Raw genomic sequence first — 22,124 nt, 5'->3', positions numbered from 1 at the left:
TAAACGTTCATCAAAAAACTTTAGTAAGAAAAATCGAAAAAACGACCTACAAACATATTAATGCCAAACATTCGGTAGAATTTATAGACTATTGTAAATATATATATATATATATATATATATATATATATATATATATATATATATATATATATATATGTATATGTATATATTAATGAAAATCACTGCAAATTTTTCGATTTTTCTGCCGGTAGATGGTATATCATTGTCATGGTCCTTGAGTTCAAAACCAAAATTTTTATTTATTTTAAGCCTAATAGAACATTTAAGCATGATAGTACAAGAATGCTTTTTCGGTATTTCTACATCGTCTTCGAATATACTAAGTGGCTATGATACATTATTGTCGATTCTAGTTTACTAGTGCAGTTATTTTTCATCACATGAGATGACGTTCTTTGGTGGAGTAGTAGGATATTCGCAGTTTAATACTAGCGTTTTTGTTGTTTTATGATTCTTTTCATGATTTTTTGGTTCTATTCGAAAGCGGTTGACATGTGATTTTTATAATATATTACTATGTTATTTTTGTTACTATTGTTAGTTGCATTGTTGTTGTTGTGGATGATGATTTTTTTGTTGTTGATGTTGTTGTTGCTGATGATTTTTAGTTCTTTGCGTTCTTTTATTTTCTGGATCGTAGAATTTTAATATCTATTATTAATAAGTAGTTTAGCGATTCTATCTATCACACACGCACACGCACACACACACGCGCGCGCGCACGCACACACATATATATATACGTTCGTGTTGGATATTTACCTAATCAATAGAATGTGGAAGTAGAAAGTGAAGCTGTGGTTACTTACTACATTGTGTGCTTCGAAGTTGTAGTAGTAGTAGTAGTAGTTATAGTAGTAGTAGTAGTAGTAGTAGTAGTAGTAGTAGTATTTTAATGATCTGTTGTTTAAAATAAGATATAGGGTAAAGATTAAAAAAACAACATATAAGCACACACACATATACATGCACGCACACACACATACATGAGCATACGCAAACACACACACATACATGCGCACACGCACATACATACATGCATACAAACGTACATACAAACAAACACACACACATACAAACTTGCATTCATACAATGCATGCATACGCTTCCATGTATATTTTTGCTTCCAATATTTGCAGAGCCCTTGAGCAAACACTGCAAGGCCACGCCTTTATTTTCTCTGATTGGTTAGCAAAAATGTCAATCATTTATTTATTTATTCATTCATTCATTTGTGTATTAATTCATTCTTTCATTCATTTATTCACTCGTTCGTTCACCCATTCGTTCATTTGTTTGATCGTTCTTTCGCTCGTTCATCCTGGTTCCACAATTATCATTCAACAAGAATGTATGTGTGTGTTTGTATGTGTGTGTGTGTTTGTGTGCATGTTCAATTGTTTGTCCGGTCACTTCACTCTGGCTGGCCGGCCAAAGAAGAACTCAATAATTTGATTACAAGTTACTCTCTAGCAATCGTTCACTTGTGCTTTGATAATTTCTTTTTATCAACTTACTACTACTACTACGACTACTACTACTATTACTACTACTCTACGACTACTACTACTACTTCTATACGACTACTCTACGACTACTACTACTACTACTACTACTACTACTACTACTACTACTACTACTACTACTACTACTACTACTACTACTACTACTACTACTATTACTACTACTACTACTACTACTACTACTACTACTACTACTACTACTACTCTACGACTACTACTACTACTACTCTACGACTACTACTATTACTACTACTACTACTACTACTACTACTACTACTACTACTACTACTACTATAGTTAATCATGTTATACATAAGAGTAAATTTTTTACTTTTATAAATAGTAAACAAAGAAAATATTGAATGCTGACATATTTTTGTAAGAAGAAAGAAAACTTGGAAGAAGGTAAGAACGGAATTGTTAATAAATTTATTCCCAGTGGCGATTTGTCAGTCTATCATTCGATGGAGTTTTTTCTTCATAATAATTTCATTCCTACTTTCCTTCATTCCATCGTTCATTTATTCGTTCGTTTATCTGTTCGTTCATCTGTTCGTTTGTTGGTTCGTTCATTTGTGTTTTTATTTGCTCTTCCATCTACACATATTCTTTAACTTATTTATTCGTTCGTTCGTTCATTTTTAAATTCGCATTTTGTTCATAGATTGAATGATTTATTACTGAATTCATTCATTCATGAAATGCATGCATGGATTCATTCAGTCATTTTGTTTATTCATTCATTTACTCATTGATTCACTTACTTGTTCTAATTCACATTCGACAATTCATTGAATGGGTAATTGAATGAATGAAGAAATGAATGACTGAATGATTAAACGAACGAATGAATGAGTACATGAACGAACGAACGAATGAATGGAGGAATGGAAAAAGTGCAGTTCCACAGACCAACGCGAAATTATTGTTAGTTCTAAGCAAACACCAACTCACGTTTTTACATAGAACTCTCTCTCTCTCTCTCTCTCTCTCTGTGTGTGTTTGTTTGTGTGTATACAATGAACACTAGAAATACACATGATGACGGTGATGATGGTCGTCATCATTTTCATCATCATCCTTCTCATCATCATCAACACATTCGTTTAAACTATCATTTTCCAGTGGTTGTTAGGCGGTTAACGATCTTCCGTAATTAATGAAACCAGCATAAGTAAAAGTTTTGAGATTTGTTGACGACTTTCAATTCAATTAACACACACACACACACTCACACAACACACACACAAACTCGAAAACCAAATTTTTTAAGAAAAAAAACCAATAAAATATTTAAAATTTTGTTTATATTCTAGAACTAATCATCAAAAAAAGATGTGTGCTAAAAAATTTTTCTGGCAGGTATCTATAACAAAAATAATCTTTCCAATAAAACAATAATTAAAATAACGATAACAAAAACAAAAATAATAATGAAAAAGTGGCTAAATAAACCGAAAACAAGAGGACTGTCAAATTGTTGAAGTTTAAAAATTCACTACAGTTAATCATAACCCCTGTATAAACTTTTACCAATCTCATCGTCGTCATCGTCATCATCAAAATTGTTACACCAATATAGATCTTATTTCCACACTCATATTCATTCAACTCATTTCTTGATCAATACCTCCAAATGTTTGTATTCAATCATTCAATTACTCATCCATTTATCAGTTCATTCATTCATTCATTAACTCATCTTAATCACCCTGTAATTCATTCATTCCTCCATCAACTCAATCAATCCATCTTTCATTCATTCATTCATTCATTTTTTGGCCTTAGCCAATCTCTCCGCAATATCTTTCCAGTTGGCAACATTCCAGATGGCCTTGACATAATCAGGTCGGACATTTTTGTACTGGAGGTAGTAAGCATGCTCCCACACATCGATCCCAAACAATGGGATCAATCCTGATTTCGTTAGAAACAGGGGAAAAAAAATCTTAACATCTATTTTCAAATATTATATATTCAGCCCACTAACTCAATCATTAATTAATTGATTAATTAATTCATTCATTCATTAAAAACAACAACAACATCATCATCAACAACACCAACAATAATAATAATAATAACCAGTAGTGGGCTCTAAGGGGTCTTGATTAGGACAGGTGGCCACCTGAAGTTTACCTGACTGTTTGTTGTACCCCAACCAACCCCAACCCGAGCCCTGAACTGCCACGCTGGCTGTGCTAAGTTGGGTTTTTAGGTTATCAAAAGATCCAAAATCTCTGTCAATGGCTGCTTTCAAGTCGCCTGTTTGTGGTAAGGATCAGTGAAAATATTTGTTTTTTAGATTTTATCAAAAAGTGGATGTGATATATATCAAATTGGATGAATAAGCAAAGTTAATGTTGTGATGAGCATTGTTTTCAAAAATTGCTCTTAAATATTTAAACAAAATTAATGAAAAATATGATAGCACATCACTGATTTTAAAATATCTCATACCAGTGGGCTCCTCTGCAGATTTAGGGCCAAGATTCTGCCAGAAAATTGAATGGTTGATGTGGCCACCACCATTGAATCTCAGTGCAGGGGCCAGAGATATTATAGTCTTAATGTCACCTGGTGTGGAAAATGTAATTTATAATATAATAATTTACGGTAAAATGGCGAAAAAGGGTTACAAAAGTTACCCTTAGCTTGAGCTTCAGCCAGTTTCTCTTCTGCAATATTAAGATTAGTGACGTAGGCTTGGTGGTGTTTTTCATAATGAATCTTCATTATGTCAGCAGATATGTACGGTTCAAGGGCGTTGAAATCATACGGCAAATCCGGCAGCTTGTGCTTGCTTCTAACGGCCATCATGGCGCAGTTTCCTGAGACCAGTTTGCCGGACAAGCGACTGCGATTTCAAACAAATTTAAGTAAAATTTGCTTACAATTTGTGAAATTATGTGATTATGAAACTACCTGGCAACAGAAAACAGAGACTTCGCGACTCTTAACATCTTATCTTAAATAAATTTTAAAGCGAAACAATTTATTAAAATTCAGTACAATGTTAAGGACGACCTTTACTTTAGTTAGATACCCAAAATGGTCGATTAAAAATTAATTTAGTTGACTAAAAATTTATTGTAGAAATACGAAAATATATAACTTATAAAATAACTTTTGTTTTCAATAAAAACAATTTTCTCTAAGATCAATTTAATTACTTACAAATTTTTACCGTTTTTTGTGCAAATTGTTCACTTTTAGTTGTTCACTTTTAAATTTTACAAACTAAAATTGAAAAAAGTATTAGCTTGACATTCTTCTTAAAAATGTTCTTGGCACGGTTTTCTAAGTCCCTGCTTATATGTAAACCAAATAACTCCCCGAAATGTCGAAATTTGATCGATCAATTTCGTTACTTTTCAACTAACACTAATCAGACACACTTCGGATTTGAAACTGTCAGTGAGAAAGAAAAAGAAGAGAGAGGTGAGATTAATTAAATTGTTGAAAATAAAATTAGTTTACTTACTTACATTTAATTATTTCAATTTGATCAATGAACCACACTGTTTTTATTTACAGTTTACCAAGTTTTCCATAATGTGGCTGACAAATATGATCTCATGAATGATGTTATGAGTGCTGGAATACACCGGTTATGGAAGGATTGTTTTATTAAGAGCGTAGGACCAATTAGTGACACTAATTTGCTAGATGTCGCTGGTGGAACTGGTAATTATTATAATTATAATATACATAATTTTTTATTTTATCTATTAAGAAGGTATGCTTTTTTAAATATTTTTTTAAAACTTTAGATTCAATCAATTAACTATTTTTATATTATCCCACTTTAATATTGAAAAATTTAATTCTAAATTTCTAAAGGTGATATCAGCTTTCGGTACCTGCAATATTTAAAAAATTCCTCCAAGTCAGCCACCGTCACAGTACTAGATATCAATCAGGCCATGCTCAATGTCGGCAGAGATAAAGCCAAATCTAAAGGGTTCCAAAATGGTTCCAAATTTATTTTACAATTTTTTTATTATACAAATAAGTATTTAATCTTTTTCCTCAGAAATAACATGGGTGCAAGGCAATGCGGAAAATTTGCCTTTTTCTGAAAACCAATTTGATGTTTATACTGTTGCATATGGAATAAGAAATATGACTCACATTGATAAAGTTAGTTATTGTTATTATCATTATTGTTATTATTGTTTTTATTAGGATTGTTATTGTTGTTGTTGACGTTGAAGGTTTTGAAGGAAGCTTATAGAGTTTTGAAACCTGGTGGCCGATTTGCCTGCCTCGAGTTCAGTAGAGTTGATAATTTCTTTCTTAGGAAGTTTGTAAAGGAAGTTTATTATTTATTTTGATTATTCATTCATTCTGTTAATTAATTAATTAATTAATTAATTAATTAATTCATTCATTCATTCATTTCACTATCATTCACTAGTTTGCCCTTTCAGCTAGCACTAATTGTAACAATAACAATGTTAATTATGTCAGTAAGAATAATTTTATATGAATTCACTTCCAACAGTTTGTATGACAACTACTCATTCCACATCATTCCCGTGATGGGCAAGCTTATTGCAGGTATAATTTGTAAATAAATGAATGAATAGGTAAATAAAATAAAGAATTATTAATATAATTTATATTATTATTGTAACAATATTATAATGATATTTATTTTCATAATTTTTATATTTCATATTCATAAATAGGTGATTACAAATCTTACAAATACTTAGTGGAAAGCATCAGACAATTCCCTGATCAAGTAACATCATTAATTTATTATTATTTCTATATAATTTGCATAATTTATTCGGGTTTTAGAGCCTACCAAGCCTAGTATATTCAAACTTTAGCATAATTTTTTAAAATATGTATCTTGTTGGAATAAGCATGCATCCAAATCTTAGCATAATCAGCGTAATACATACATATTGTAATCATGCTCAACTTAATTTGTTCATAATATGCTTAATTTATTCACAATTTTGTAGGAGACGTTTAGTGAGATGATTGAAGAGGCGGGGTTTTCAAATGTCAATCACGAAAATTTGATGTTTGGCGTGTCAGCCATCCATTCTGGGTTTAAAATATGACCATGTTTTATCAGACTATCCTGTTTTGAAATTATGTTTCTGTGTCTGTATGTGTGTGTGTGTGTTTATATGCGTGTACGTGTGTATATTTATGTTTGTATGTATGCTTGTGTGTTTGTGTGCGTGCCTGTAAGTATGTGTGTATCTATTTTTCCCATTTATGTTTAAATTCTGCTACTGTATGCAGTGGCGTCACTAGGGTTTGTGTCACCCGGTGCGGTAACTCATGGTGTCATCCCTCTCATGACACCGACACCCCATAGACATAGAGCATTCTTAGCAAAATTTAGAAATAAATTTACAGCGAAAATAAAAAAAAAAATAATTCAAGGTCGGTTTTTTTATTCTTTAAAAAAAATTGTGATCTATCAAAGATTTTAAGAAATAAAACTTTTTTAATTGTTATTTTTACATTAAATTTTATGTAAATAAAATCTCAATTAAATCAGAACTTCCCTTTCCTCGCCTTTAGAGATGCAAACTTGTTAATTACTTCATCAAAATCAACTTCTTTTGCCAAATCTCTTTTCATTGATAATATTGCAAGATCAGAAAGCCTAGACTGTCCCATAGTAGATCGCAAATAGTTCTTTATAATCTTTAGCTTTGAAAAACTTCTCTCACATGAAGCCACAGACACACAGATTGTAAGAAATAATTGTAGGCTCACTGAGAGATATGGGAGAGATTCTAGGAAGTCCCATTCAACTATGAATTTCAAAATGTCAAGTACTGACCAGTCTTTGGCTTCTTCAAGATCAATTTCTGCTGCCTTTAGTTGTCTTCTCAGTCTTGGTATTTCTAATAAAAGCTCTATCTCTGGTAACTCATCATAGAATGTGGTTAATTTTGGAATGTTTACCAATAACTCTTCTTCAGTAGCAGATATCAAACTCTTGGCTTGAACAACCTCAAACATGGCTGCTACTTCCTTGATGGCTCTTGATTTGATCTGGAGTTCAGAATGGAAACGATCAATACACTCATACATCGCTCTCGTGTTTTCTTCCTGCAGAGTAAGTCCAGCATCTCTCTCGCGCTCGCCTGCCATCCTCTTCTTGAACCTGGGTCTGCTCTCTACTAAAATTCCATATTGGTCTGATTTTATAAGTGCCTGTTCAACTGCCTGCTCCACAAGATAATTGCGCTTCTCATACATAAAAAGTATTAGTGTCTCTAGCTTTGTCATCACCTTGTCAAGACTTAAGCCCTTAGTCTGCGTTAGATTTACTTCTTCAAGTACATCACACCAAAAGAAGAGGTAGCACAGAAAAGTGAAATTGCAGATAGTAGGTAAAAGACCTCGGGCTGTACCTCTTGTGTCTAGATTTTCCCCTGGATCACATAGACCTTCTATTGCCGCCACACATTTATCGAATTTTTCTTTCACTGCCTTTACTGCTGCGTGATGAAAACTCCAGCGTGTTGTTGATAATCATTTTAATGAAACTCCAGTGTGGTTCATTAAAACATCCCATCGGTGAGTGGAAGCAGCAAAGAATGAAAACATTGTCTCAAGAGTTCCAAAAAAAGTCACGCACGAAGCATTTTCAGCAAAAGAGTGTTGGCCACACAAGTTAACAGAATGGTCCACACAACCATTAAAAATAGCTTTCCTGTTCTTTCTTTTCAAAATGGCTTGTACACCCCCATGGATTCTAGCCATAGTCGCAGCATTGTCGTAACCTTGAGCGCGGCACATCATAAAGTCGAGTCCCTCACCCCTTGTGAGAGTGACACCAAAACCCGATGCTAACCCTAACCCGGTGCGGTCCGCACCCCCCTAGTGACGCCACTGACTGTATGCAATAAAACGTAAGGCTCTGAAGAATGACGATGATAACTTTTCTAGGATAATTTTAAAACAACTTACTCGCTGAGGTTTGTATCAAAAATAATATTATTATTACGAAAATGTGTAGCTATATGAATAGAAAGCTTCATAGCATTGAAACAACAGGCTCGTTAAATCTATACGAGACGGAAACTATGAATAATTATAAAAATAAATCAGAATATGAACAGCAATGAGGGTAAGATCAGGGCGGGAATGTAATTATTAAACACAGTTTACACTTTTTCTATTGAAATTTAAACACAATTCGAGATAAAGGTAGTTTATTTAACTAGCTAGCTGTCAATAAATGGATGGGTTCATCTTTTTTTGGTCAGGTTAATCGTGGCTCTAAAGTTAAAAAAATACGAAATTTGAAATTAAATTTTCATTAAAGTCTCGGATAAACAAATGAATAAATGAGTGGAGGAATATAGGATGGGACGAATAATTGAATGATCGTCATGCGAATGAACAACTATGATCAATTTGAGTTTTCAGACTCGAAACTAACCGCTAATTCATCGAGTACTTCGTTCAAATCGATAACATCGCTAATTGGTGACATGTTTTTTTGCATGTTGTTGTTGTTGTTGACGATGTCAATGTCGTTGTTATTGACATCACTGTCATTAATTTGAAGTTTTATTGTGCTTCTCCTTGCCACGTCATCGTCGCTATCGTCCTCAACACGATCATTTTTAGTAGTCTTTATTTTAGAGTTCTCCCGATTAGAATCGTTATTTAAACCGTTTAACCGACCGATTATATTCGGATTTTTCGCCAGGAACTCTCGCAAAATTTCTCCGTCGATAATTCGATTTTCTTCCATAAGAACATTGTATAGCCTGAGTTCGCTCTCATTCTCCTGTCCGTTTGTGTGTATGTTTGTGTGTATGTGTGTGTGTGTGAACGAATGGAAGAACGGATGAAGGAAAATAGGAAATCATAAATGGCGTTTCATTTAAATTAGAAAGCTAATGTGGACATGAATGAATGAATGAACGAATGAATAATTAAATGAAAGAATAAACCCAAACTTTTATCTGATATTTCGAAAAAGATAGCTTGTAAAATGGTAGCGACATAGCATTTTGTTGTAAGAGTGAATGAATAAATGAATGAATGAGTGAATGAATGAGTGAACGAATAAATGAATAAACTCAAACCTTAAGTTGATGTTTCAAATTTGACAGCTTGTAATAAAGAAGAGACAACGCATTCTGTTGCAGAGATAATCTGTTTTCTGATAAGTTTTCTGAACTCTTTGACAATCTTTTCAATGAGCTTAGGTCTTTTATGAGATTCAATTTCATTCATTCATTCATTTATTCATTCATCCATCCATTTGTTCATTTATTCATTCATCATTCATTCATTCATTCATTGTGATATATAAATTAATTACGAAGAATTCACCACCGAAAAAAATCCCTTCTCCAAAATTACAAATTCATCGCCAATACCCAAAGATCATAAAAAGATAATAGAAAATAAAAAAAAATAAAAACACACCCTCGACACTGGCCCCAAGAGATGGGCTGGAACAACATTCGGAACTTAAATTCTCGTCACTGTTTCCGCTATAGACACTCGTTTGGCGAGAAACATCATCTGTATTGTTGTTGTTGATGTTGTTGTTGATGACGTTGTTGTTGTTGATGACGTTGTTAAAATTACGTCTTATTGTTATTATTATTGCTACTATTTTGTTATTTTAATTTCATAATTCCACGTTTTCATCATTTTAAATATTTTTTTTATAAGGTAAAAAATATTTTTTTTATTTAAAATGAGCAAAAAAATATCTCAACATCTATAAAAATTTCGAAAACATCAACAACATCAAAAACGTCATCATCATCAACAACACCAACCACAAAAAACATCATCATCATTTACACCACCACCACCACCCTCATCATCATCAACCACATCAGCAGCAGCTTCAGCAACCACAGCAACACGAACCGTCATCATCTTTTTGAAAGCCGGCAATTAGTTGGCAGGGTTGGACTTCGAAATCAGTCAGCGAGGCCAGGGCCATCTTGTTCATCCACCTCGAAAAATTAAAATAGTATGTGCTAATTCAAAAAGTAATAATTTGCGCTGTTTAATCCTAGGAAACAAAACGATACGAAACCGTACAAGAAACAACGAACCGATACAACAGATAACGAGACGATACAAATAATTTTTAAACTAACTTCATCAGCTCGTCTTTTCTTTCAGTCGCAAAAAAGAAAGTGTAGCCTGAATGAAATGCCTTAAAAGCACTGTTTTTATGCGTGTGTGTGTGTGTGTGTGTATGCGTGTATGTGTGTTTGTATGTGTTTTTGTATAACAATTATGCACTAACAATTTTCGACTTTTAACTTCCGGGGCGGGTGCTATCTGGAGACCAGGTAAATATATGGAGCCATCTGCTTGCTTACTCTTCGGTTTAAAGGAATTTATTTTCAGTTATAGATTTTCATTTAAAATTATTTCATTTTATGTTTCGGCAACAATCCACAAACAACTTAAAAACATTCATCTCACAGCATCAACGACGACGACAATATTAGGAGCATCAGCAGCTCCCGTAACAGCAGCTTCAACATCGGCAGCTTCAACACCAACAGCTTCCTCTACAGCAGCAGCTTTAGCAGCAGATGAAATAACGACATCAACTTCAACTACCTTCTCATCTTTATAGAAATTCAATTTCTTCTTCTCCAAGACACACCACCAAATCTTCCACTTCGTCTTCTTCATCACTGACTTATCCTGCTTTTTCCACAGCCATCCTATAACAAATCATTAAAAAACACAAAAAAGTGAAACGTATTCGAACTACGAGATAGTCTATGGCTAAACTCGATTGTTGGTCCTGCCTTTCGGCAACCGAGTTCGAACGCAAGCGATCCCCGATTGTGACAAGTGAACGTGTGTAATCAGGCGAGGATTTTCACACATTCATACGTCTGATGCATGCGAGATGCTAAAAGCAATAAATGATAATAAGCAAGCAAACGAACGAATTTATTGAAGGATGGCTGAAATAAATGAATGGATGGATAAATTGAATGAATAAATAGATAAATGGATGAATGAATGGATGGATGAATGAGCGGATGAAAGAATAGTTGAAAATTGAAATATAGAACCTTCGCAATCCACGCCGCCCAGATCCCTGCAGCTGACGCTCTTCTTGCGCGAATCTTCACAAAATGAAATAATTTCAAGTTACAATTTTCATAAGAAATTCAATCTTCTTATTTTTAGATTTTCATTTCTTAATATAGAAATCGCATACATTTAAGGAATTGTGCGAATAATTTTGATATAATTAAGGTAACATCTCGTCTTAAAAAACTGCTGATTAATGTAAAAAAAACTACTATTACTACAATTATTACTATTACAACTATTGCTACTTCTTTTTACTCTTCTATTACTACTACTGCTGCTGTTGTTGCTACTACTACTACTGCTGCTACTACTATTGTTATTATACTTTTTCTAGCGCTTACTTATTTTGCTCTCCTGTCTTTCAACGTATTTTCTGAGGAACCAATTTGAGGCCTGGTTTATTAAAACAGGTAACAAATTTTATGATTAGTTTCAAACAAAATTTAATTCTTTCATTCATTTATATGCTCATTCATTTACTTAATCAATCAATCATTCATTCTCATTCATTCATTCTCATTCATTCATTCTCATTCATTCATTCTCATTCATTCATTCTCAATCACTCATTAACTAGCTCCTCCACATCTTTCAAAAAGTTCTAAACTAAATTTTTTCTTAATTGATGTGAATTATTAAAAAATGAAACAAAACTAAAGACCCAAAAATTTAAAAACAGAAACCTTTGAAATCGAAAGTGTGGAACTCCCGGGCTTGAGGGAACAGCTGTCTGGTTGAAACTTCTTGGGTTTTTCCAAGGCGTCTGCACTTTCGTAATCAAGTGCCGATGCACTGTGTCGTTTTTCCTGCTGTGAATTTATTGAAATAAAAATAAGTATTTGACTAATTATTTAACCAAATTTGTAATCTTCGGTTACCCCAGCCAACAAAACAACCCACCAACCAGATAACTAACCAATCAGTCAGTCAACCAACCAATGATTATTCAACCAATCGACGAACGAACGAACGAACGAACCAAATGTTTAAAAGACTGCTTCCTAATTTGTGCCTTGCTATCCTGAAACAAGTCGTCAGTACTCCGAGCCATCTCTGATGATTTGCCACTCCTGATACTGCTGTTTCGTTTACTGTTACCGCTGAAATCGTATAAGTTATCGTTGTTTAGATTTGTAATTGTAAAGTTACCATCATCAAATTCTTGATCAAGTTTCAAATCGTTACTGCTAATACTCAATCTTTTATTAGGTGTCTTAGTTGTTGTGTCACATTTGTTGATGTTGCTGCTGTTGTTGTTGTTGTTGTTGTTGGCGTTGTTGTTGATTTTTATTGGTGGTTTGTTGATTGTTGTGTCGTTGTTGATACTTAGGCTTGTGCTTAAATCTGTGTTGTTGTTGTTTGTGAATGTTTTGTTGCTGTTTAGCACAGTTCTGTTTATATTTGCCGTAGTTGGGGTTGTTGATGATTTTCTTGTATCAGTAGTAATAGTAGTGGTGGTAGCAGTAGCAGCAGCAGTAGTAGCAGTAGTTGTAGTAGTTGTTGCTGTTGATGTTTTTGTTGAAGTTTGTTTTTTGTTTTTCTTAATCGGGGACTTGGCTCTTGGCGGTTTGCTATAGTTAAAATTTTCATTTGAAACGTTGATGCTGTTGTTAATGTTGTTGTTGTTGACGTTGTTGTTGTTGATGTTATTGTTGACATTGTTGTTGTTGTTGATGATGTTATTATTGCTGTTGTTGTTGTTGATGTCATGTAATGATGTCATTATTAACTTATATCCCTGAACTGCTAATGGATTTGAGCGCATTGCAGCATTTGAACGGTCATTTCTATTATTAATGTCATTAGTATTGTGGTTATTGTTGTCATTATTAGTGTTATTAATGTCATTGTTGTTGTCGTTGAATAGAAATTTTGGGTTGAAGTGATGATAGCCAGGTTCTGGTGTGTAACTGCAAGAATTATTTTGCGGTCTGTATTGATGTGACGATGCTGTTGTTGTTGTTGACGATGTTGTTGTTGATGATGATAATGTTGTTGTTGATGATGATGATAATGTTGTTGTTGATGACGATGATGTTGTAGATGATAATGATGTTGTTGTCGATGGGGCGATAATTGGTGTCAAAAATAATTTTCTGTCTATGGTCGGTTGCCTGTTTATTATTCTTTTGGGGTTATGTAGGAAATTGACGTTTAGTTTACCCGTGTTGATGTAGTTGTTGTTGATGTTGTTGATGTTGATGTTGTTGATGTTGTTGTTGATGCTAATGTTGTTGTTGTTGTTGTTGTTGTTGTTGTTTTTGTAATTGATGTTGACACCGCCTATGATGACGTCATTGTTTATCCTTTTGGAGTTCAAAATTTTATCAAAATCCAAGGGCTGATAATAACCATAATTGTTATTAATATTAACGTTATTATTATTATTATTGTTGTTGTTGTTGTTGTTATTGTTGTTGTTGTTATTATTAATATTATTATTGTGAACTGTTTCATTGTCATCTGGCCTATCATTCCGGATATAAACGTTTGAAGCGCTGCTGTTATAATTGAGGTAATTTTTGTTGTTGTTGTTGATGTTGTTGTTGATGATGTTGTTGAAGTTGCTGTTGTTGTTGTTTTTGTTGATGTTGTTGTTGTTGCTAGCACCACCAACGCTACTCTCAACGTAACTGAGTTGATTTTTCATTCTGTGTTTGTTATGAGTTGATTTTCTGCTGACGATCTTGTTGTTGACGTTGTTGTTGATGTTGTTGTTGATGAGATAAGGATTGTACTGCGGGAAAGCTAGCAACAATCTTGGAGTAGCTGGTGGTGTTGTCGATGTTGAATTCGATACTGATAATGATGATCTTGTCGGTGTTGGGGATGAAGCTGATGAAGTTGCTGCTGCTGCTGCTACCAATGTTGTTGTCGCCGGTGGTGGCGGCGGTGACGTCAACTGCTTCCTTGAAACGGAAATTTTTAATTCGGATCTGAACGATACTTTCCTACCAATGCCAACAACGACGCTACTACTGCTACTACTATTTATACTATTGTTATTATTAATATTATTGTTGTTGTTGTTATTATTATTATTATTACTGTTGTTATAATTAATATCGCCACTTATTTTCCTCCTAGTTATGCTATCCGGTGACACGGAATCTAGAGTAGAAATAAAAGTGATTGTTTTCATTATAACTATTATTGTTGTTGTTTGTTGTTGTTGAATGACAAATAAATGAACAAATGAATGAACGAATGAATGAATAAATAAATAAATGAATGAATGAATGAACGAACGAACGAACGAACGAATGAACGAACGAATGAATGAATGAATGAACGAACGAAAGAAAGAACGAAGGAACGAACTAACAAGTATTTTATAAATTTAAACGAAAATGAAAGAAAAAATCAGACGACTGACTGTTTGATGAACTTGCCTTAATTTATATCATCATTATTAGTTTATACTAGCCCATATCTAAGCGATTAAGAATAATCTATTAGTACTTTTACTACTATTAATTATTACTACTACTGCTGTTATTGTGGTTACTTTTGCTACTACTACTGCTGCTACTACTGCTGCTACTACTGCTACTGCTGCTACTACTGCTACTGCTGCTACTACTGCTGCTACTACTGCTGCTGCTACTAAACTATTGTATTCCTTGTCCCAATTCAATTTCTTTGCCATCCCAATCTTGTCAAAATAATTAAACTCTTACGTGCAATAAATTAAAATTAATAAGAATTCGATAACCTTTTCTCTTCATCTGCCCATCCATTTTTGTCTCGTTATTTATTATTTTTTATTATTTTTTTATTATTATTTTATTTATTATTATTTTATTTATTATTATTTTATATATTATTATTATTATATATTTAAAAGTGGAAAATATTTGCCGAATAGATGAAGGACTTTTATTTATTTACAAGTTTTAAGTCCAAAGACTCTGCTCGAAACTTAAAACTATTTATTTTATCAGCTAGAATCATTAATTAACTTTTAGATTAGATATATATATATATATATATATATATATATATATATATATATATATATATATATACATATATACACTCGTGTGTGTGTGTGTGCGTGTGTGAATGTGTGTGTGTGTGTGTGTGTAGGGGAATGTTTGTTGATTTTCAGGTCTATTGGTTTGTTGTCTTTTTTTAACATCAACATCGTTGCAACTATCATCATTCTTCTTCTTCTTCGTCATCGTCGTCATCATCATCTTCGTCATCTTCTCTTTTGTTTTCTCCACCTTCATCATCATCATCATCGTCTCTTTCATCATCATCATCATCATCATCATCATCATCATCATCATCATCATCATCATCATCATCATAATAATAATAATAATAATCATCGTCGTCATCATCATCATCATCGTAATCATCATCGACTTCATCATCATCATCATCATCGTCTTCATCATCATCATCATCATCATCATCATAATAATAATAATCATCGTCTTCATCATCATCATCATCATCATCATAATCATCATCGTCTTCATCATCATCCTCATCTTTGTTGTCGTCGTCATCTCGTAATACACTTTTAAACTTTGTAAATACATCCTGTTGCGACAATGATGATGGTGATAATTTGTGTGTAAATGTACGTTGCAATTGTGCTGTACAAGCCTACGTAAATGAATGGATGAATAAATGAGTGAGTGAGTGAATAAATGAATGAACGAATGATTGATTGAATGGGTGAATGAAGGAAATAACGAACGGATGAACAACTATGAACAATGCAATCAATATTAAAAATCTGACATTAAATTGATACTCTCCTATCATATTAATTAGTACTCCAAATTTAACGTGTTTTCCCAAGGAAGGGCCTTTAATGAAAAAGGGCCCTCAAAGGAAAGGGCCTTCCACAAAAAACTGGCCCACACATTTAGGACGAGTATGACACCCAAGTTACATATTTTATCTCGTATTTTTTCTGACAATACTTGTTAAAAACGTTTTTTATAGAGGTAGTTGTAAAAAAAACTGTTGGATGAGCAGACGAAATGTGACTGAACTTCTTAAAGGACTCTTTTGATCCTGAAAATATTTTATTTCAGAGTTTCAATCCATTTGCCCTTTGTCACGATCAGACCTTAATCGATTTCATAGTGACATCTAACATAGAGTTGAATCCATAGAGTCGTCTTCAGTGACGCAACGATCACGGCATTTTTATTAGATATAAACTATTAGAATTGAGTTTTAGCACAGGAATTGAACTATAGCACTTGGATTTAAAGATTTAAAGTAGGTATGATTATGAAATGTCGAAGTCACTACGCTTCATAATGATAAAGATGATGATCTCTTCAGCTAATAAGTGCAAAGATGATTTAATTTTTAAAATTATATCGTAAAATTGTAAAATTTTTAGGTTTATCCATCGAATTCACAACTTCTCAGGCCAAGGTTTCACTTCAAGCAGCGTTGAGCTGATCTGTTACTGATACTTTTGGTAGATGTTTATTGAATATTATTAATGAAGATTAAATGTTTAAAGTTAATTAATCAATTGATTAATTAATTGATTGATTGATAATTATTACAAATATATAATTTTCCGGCAAACACATCCCCACCAGGCACGGGAACTTTGCCATACTTTGAGAACTATCACATCACGTTCGGGATAAAGATAAGCTCCTTCTCATACTTCCCAAGCGAGGGAGAAATTTTGATCTCACCTTTTGAAAGTTTCACAAAAAACCGCGACAACGATTGGACTTTACAGGGCACGTGCTACCACTACTTCAGAACCTCGAGACTGCAGGCTGTAATGAGCATGTCTCAGAAGGATTGCCTACTTTTTCAAGCCAAACTGCCCAAACCTGCTCAGTTTTCAGAGGGTTCGTACGATTTGTTTGAGGATCCGAACAATGAAATGTCAGAGGGCGATAAAAATAAAGATTCACCCGAAGGGATTGACGGTGAAGTGTGCATTACGTTTAATAAGAAGAATGGCGGGTTGAAATAATAATAAGACAGGTGATCCAGATATGGATTTGAAAGTTTTGCTTACTGTTTGCTTGCTTGCTTGCTTGTTTGTTTGTTGTTGTTTGGTTTTTGAGGGATAGTTAGGTTTTTTGAAGGATTGTTAAGTTCGGGAAAGGTCGTTAATTTTAGAAAAATTTGTTACGTCTCGGAACAATTTTCTGTTGTGTTTATGGAAACTTGTTAATTTAACTGGGAAGTTTTATTTTCAACGTTTTCCGCCTTTGAAAAAACGTCTCGATGAATGCTTAAAAGCATTTTGGAAATGTTTTATTTCATATAGAAAATTGTTTCGCTTTTGGAAGCAGTTTTTTTTACACAAAACCAGGACGATTAATTATGTTAAATTACATTCAATTTGAATTTCTGTTGAAACTAATTGCTCCTGGTTTAAAGTTTGATTGATTTCATTTAAAAATTTATTATACTGTTTTGAAAATGCCAATTAGTTACATTAAGTTACATTAGTTCAGCTCATGTAAATGAATGTTCATTCGTTCATTCATTCAGTTCAATCATTTCATTCTTTCAGTCGTTCATTCACTCATTTATCTATTAATAAACACGCAGCAATGAAAACAGTTGGTCACGACCCGTTTGCACAACAACAACAAACAAACAAATAAATAAATAATAATAATAATTATTATTATTATTATTTATACTATTATTTATTTATTCGTTTATTTATTTGTACAGAGTACTGATTCAGAATGAGTGATCGGATGAGAAGTTATGATGAATGAATGAAGCTTCTTCGAACGACGATTTAATGACGCTCATTCAAATACGACTGAATATTTGTGAGAGATATTCGTATGCATGAAGAGAGAGAGAGAGAGAAAGAGAGAGAGAGAGAGAGAGAGAGAAAAGATATTTGTAGATAGATAGGTAGATAGGGGGGTAGGGGGGTAAGTAGGGGTAGGTGGGCAGGCAGACAGGCAGGCAGGTAGGTAGTTAGGTAGGCAGGTAGGTAGAGAGAGAGAGAGAGAGAGAGAGAGAGAGAGAGAGAGAGAGAGAGAGAGAGAGAGAGAGAGAGGAGGAGAGAGAGAGAAGAAATGAAACAAAAAATGTTTGGTCATTGAAATAAAAAAAAATTTACGATCGTTTCAGAATGAATTGCTGTCAGTCACTGCGTGCATTCTTTGTACTTAGGAGTTACTATAATTTTTTTTCTGGTTCGTTCATTTTATAAGTTTCAAATTGTTAGATATGATATGCGTGTGTGTGTGTATTTATGTTTATATCTGTGTATATGATGTGTGTGTGTGTGTGTGTGTGTGTGTGTGTCTATGTATGTTCATGTTTGTGTATATGTGTGTGTGCGTGCGTGTGTCTATATACAAGACAGGATTCTTTGCAAATGTAGGTGTTATTTCTGGCTTGGACGACTGGCAATTTTAAATTGAAATACTTCGTAATGCTGTGACATCATAATTCAGACGAAAGAGTATATAAATTAATTAATTAATTAATTAAAAATAGAGCTGATGTTGTCAAAAAATAAATTATTCACACAACAGTTAATACTATAATTTAAATTATAACAATTAGCATTATTAATAATATTTCTAACTAATAAAAGAATAATTCGAGTTGAGGCTCAATAGAGTTCAGTACACGTCTCAGACAGAGTACAATTTATTGTTCTCTCTCTCTCTCCCTCTCTCTCCCTCTCTCACTATATATATATATATATATATATATATATATATATATGTATATGTGTGTGTGTATGTATGTGTATATGTGTGTATGTGTGTGCGTGCGTGAGTGTGCACCTGTGTTACTGTGACGTTCAATACTCGTGACTGATGGAATGTTAACAATTGACGGTTCATATTATTATTATTGTTGTTGTTGTTGTTGTTAATATTATTTTAACGTGTTTTAATTACTTCTTACGTATTGCAAAGAACACAAACACACACACACAGACACACACAGACACACACACACAAAAAACATATATATATATATATATATAAATGTATGTATTTATATATCACATAAACATTTAAGTATCTGAGAGAAGAATTTAGTTGTCCCGATGTTAAAGTTGCTTGTTTGACGCTCTGTTATCAAAAGTTTATTTAAGTTTAATGTTGTTTGTTTAATTATTTATATTATTATAAATAATTTATAAGTAAAAATTATTGCTAATCGTATTGCTGACGGGTATTAACTTCTGTTACATTTACAGTCCTCAGAAAATTTGACGTGAAAAATTGCACAGTAGGAAAGATTGAAAGATGGCCTCTCTCCAATTAAAGATCATAAATACGTCTCTAATTTTAATTTGCTGCTTAATCCTGAGAAATAGGGGCTTTAGTAGTGGACCTCCCACCAGCGTATGCAGAGATATGAAACCCCAGCATGGCAGCAGTCCTCAAACCGCTGCCTCTCCATTCACTTTGACTTTTAGTTCCAACTGCTATACCGCTGGACAGAGATTAACTGGTTGGTTGGCTGGTTGGTTGGCTGGCTGATTGGTTAGTTGGTTGGTTGGTTGAATGGTTGGTTGGTTGGTTGGCTGGTTGGTTGGATGGTTGATTGGTTGAATGGTTGGCTAATTTGTTGATAGATTTGTTGATTAGTCATATTCTGCTGGCGTCCTTTATAAAAGGACGTTTTAAAAAAACGTTCTAACATTTTTAAAAATTAATATTTAAATTTTTAAAAGTTAAAATTTAACTTTTTTAAAAATTAAAATTTTGAAAAAAGAAAAAATACGTAAAAGTTTTTTTATTGGCATCTGCAACATATATAAAATAATATAAAAATCACGAAAATCTAAAACCTCAGCAGAAAATGGGTTAACACATGCAAGCGAATAAAGTGCACTAAGACCATCACACACACACATACACACAGACAAACACACACGTACACACAAACACACACATACACACAAGCATTCAGACAAACACACACACGTACACACAAACACACACGAACACATTCAAACTTGCAGTAACACTAGCAGGGCCTCAGTTTGAAGGCTTCTTCGTCCAGGCCAGAGTGGCAGGTTCAACTTTTCCGACCTTTGACACGAATGGAAATTCCGATTATAAGCTGATCGGTTGTTCAGGATCCGGATCGGTTAGATCTATTTTGAATACTAACACCTCTAATGAAGCTACGCCTAGTTTAGTGGTGAGAATGTTAGGTGATGGTGAAATAGGGGAAGACGCTTGCCTCTGCGTCGCATTGACTGGGTTCGAGCGCGTGAATGGATGATTGGATGGACGAATTGATGTAGTTGAGCGTTCGACAAGTCTTAAGAACTGCAACCGCTATTAATATTAATATTATTAATGTTATAATGTATTGAACACGTCACAACAGGCGGTGGGACATAGCAACAGTGATCTGAAAGCTAGCGTTACAGTTGGTTACACACCACCAAGACCGTCACCTAAGAGTAATATTGATTTCACGTTAGTTTTTGAATTCATTCGTTCATCTATCTATCCATTCATTCATTCATTCTTTCATTCATTCATTCATCTTTTTTTTCATTCATCCTTTCATTCATTCAAACATTAATTCTATTCATTCATTCTTTCATTTATCTATTCATTCATTCATTCAATTATTCATTCATTCATTCATCCATCTATTCATTCATTCATTCGCTCGTTCATTCGTCAATCGCTAACTCATTCATATGTTCGTTTGTTTATTTATTGATTGACGACTTGAAACAAAAAGTTACACAGTCGTTCAAGATTACATCACATACTGGGTTCAACAAGTAGCATCTTTGCCCGAATGCGTTCAACCTACCACAATTAATACCACTACTTCTACTACAACCACCACCACAACAACAACTACTACCACTACTACTTCTACTACAACCACCACTACTACAACAACAACAACAACAACAACTACTACTACAACAACTACTACTACTACTACTCCTAGCACTACTACTACGACTACAAGAACTACTACTACTAGTACTGCACCAATTCCGACCACTACCACTTCTACTGCGACCACTACTACAACCACCGCGACCACCAAGCCATCAACAACCACTACCACTTCTACTGCGACCACTACCACAACCACAATATCCGTGCCACTGCTGGGCAATTGTGTGGCCAACGCGGGCAGTGCTAATTACTGTGCGACCATCAACAGGAACCAATGCTACGATAGCAACAACGTCCAAATGTGCTGTTACACGTGCGCACTGCACAAAGCTACTTACACGGCAGAACTCAACAGCGTCGGCCGGCAGCCTAATCCAAGTTAGTACGCCATAATTTGTGCTAATTTCGAATGGTTTACGTTAATTTTATGCTAATTTATTATGGCTGAGCTGATTTTATTACACGTTAACAATTAATATTAATTTGAAATAATAATTTCAGATTGCGAATACGGTAATAGGATTGCCATTTGTGGTTTCATAACTCCAAGATTGTGTGGCAATGGATATTACGCAACTGAGTGTTGTGAGCAGTGCTGATGCTGATAAA

The 22,124-nt window shown here is 33.7% G+C and overlaps 6 protein-coding genes across 6 annotated transcripts; 3 read left to right on the top strand and 3 right to left on the bottom strand.

The window, feature by feature from the left end:
* Positions 1 to 3,319: 3,319 nt before the first annotated feature.
* HELRODRAFT_89336 (hypothetical protein) lies at positions 3,320 to 4,365 on the bottom strand (the record flags this gene model as incomplete). The annotated part of the gene is made up of 4 exons (XM_009031116.1): positions 3,320 to 3,465; positions 3,634 to 3,813; positions 4,009 to 4,125; positions 4,197 to 4,365. 4 exons carry the CDS (start codon positions 4,363 to 4,365, stop codon positions 3,320 to 3,322), a joined length of 612 nt encoding a protein of 203 aa, XP_009029364.1.
* Positions 4,366 to 4,829: 464 nt separating this feature from the next.
* HELRODRAFT_89456 (hypothetical protein) lies at positions 4,830 to 6,629 on the top strand (the record flags this gene model as incomplete). Its single annotated transcript, XM_009031125.1, has 8 exons — positions 4,830 to 4,989; positions 5,086 to 5,235; positions 5,392 to 5,523; positions 5,585 to 5,691; positions 5,766 to 5,854; positions 6,056 to 6,111; positions 6,243 to 6,298; positions 6,528 to 6,629. 8 exons carry the CDS (start codon positions 4,830 to 4,832, stop codon positions 6,627 to 6,629), a joined length of 852 nt encoding a protein of 283 aa, XP_009029373.1.
* Positions 6,630 to 8,947: 2,318 nt separating this feature from the next.
* Positions 8,948 to 10,510, bottom strand: HELRODRAFT_181334 (hypothetical protein; the record flags this gene model as incomplete). The annotated part of the gene is made up of 4 exons (XM_009031149.1): positions 8,948 to 9,331; positions 9,633 to 9,757; positions 9,979 to 10,077; positions 10,435 to 10,510. The coding sequence occupies 4 exons, from the start codon at positions 10,508 to 10,510 to the stop codon at positions 8,948 to 8,950; spliced, it is 684 nt and encodes a 227-aa protein (XP_009029397.1).
* Positions 10,511 to 10,995: 485 nt separating this feature from the next.
* On the bottom strand, positions 10,996 to 15,377 carry HELRODRAFT_181333 (hypothetical protein; the record flags this gene model as incomplete). Its single annotated transcript, XM_009031148.1, has 7 exons — positions 10,996 to 11,252; positions 11,613 to 11,666; positions 11,979 to 12,030; positions 12,321 to 12,429; positions 12,633 to 13,587; positions 13,801 to 14,748; positions 15,353 to 15,377. The coding sequence occupies 7 exons, from the start codon at positions 15,375 to 15,377 to the stop codon at positions 10,996 to 10,998; spliced, it is 2,400 nt and encodes a 799-aa protein (XP_009029396.1).
* Positions 15,378 to 16,901: 1,524 nt separating this feature from the next.
* Positions 16,902 to 17,611, top strand: HELRODRAFT_181332 (hypothetical protein; the record flags this gene model as incomplete). Its single annotated transcript, XM_009031147.1, has 3 exons — positions 16,902 to 16,909; positions 17,012 to 17,046; positions 17,220 to 17,611. The coding sequence occupies 3 exons, from the start codon at positions 16,902 to 16,904 to the stop codon at positions 17,609 to 17,611; spliced, it is 435 nt and encodes a 144-aa protein (XP_009029395.1).
* A 2,090-nt stretch (positions 17,612 to 19,701) lies between these two features.
* On the top strand, positions 19,702 to 22,121 carry HELRODRAFT_194192 (hypothetical protein). Its single transcript, XM_009031146.1, has 6 exons — positions 19,702 to 20,088; positions 20,603 to 20,729; positions 20,976 to 21,068; positions 21,343 to 21,601; positions 21,701 to 21,893; positions 22,017 to 22,121. The coding sequence occupies exons 1-6, from the start codon at positions 19,881 to 19,883 to the stop codon at positions 22,112 to 22,114; spliced, it is 978 nt and encodes a 325-aa protein (XP_009029394.1). The 5' UTR covers positions 19,702 to 19,880; the 3' UTR covers positions 22,115 to 22,121.
* The last annotated feature ends 3 nt before the right edge of the window (positions 22,122 to 22,124 follow it).

This window comes from Helobdella robusta, assembly GCF_000326865.2.
Source record: "Helobdella robusta unplaced genomic scaffold HELROscaffold_70, whole genome shotgun sequence".
NCBI lineage: Eukaryota > Metazoa > Annelida > Clitellata > Rhynchobdellida > Glossiphoniidae > Helobdella > Helobdella robusta.
Note: the sequence above shows the minus strand (reverse complement) of the source record. Positions and strands in the feature narration are given on the sequence as shown.

Excerpts from the sequence above, each read along its gene's own strand:
- HELRODRAFT_194192 (XM_009031146.1), top strand. The coding sequence starts at position 19,881 with ATGGCCTCTCTCCAATTAAAGATCATAAATACGTCTCTAATTTTAATT. Across the intron at positions 21,602-21,700 it reads GAACTACTACTACTAGTACT|ACCACAACCACAATATCCGT; the intron begins GCACCAATTCCG and ends ACTGCGACCACT. Across the intron at positions 21,894-22,016 it reads CGGCCGGCAGCCTAATCCAA|ATTGCGAATACGGTAATAGG; the intron begins GTTAGTACGCCA and ends TAATAATTTCAG.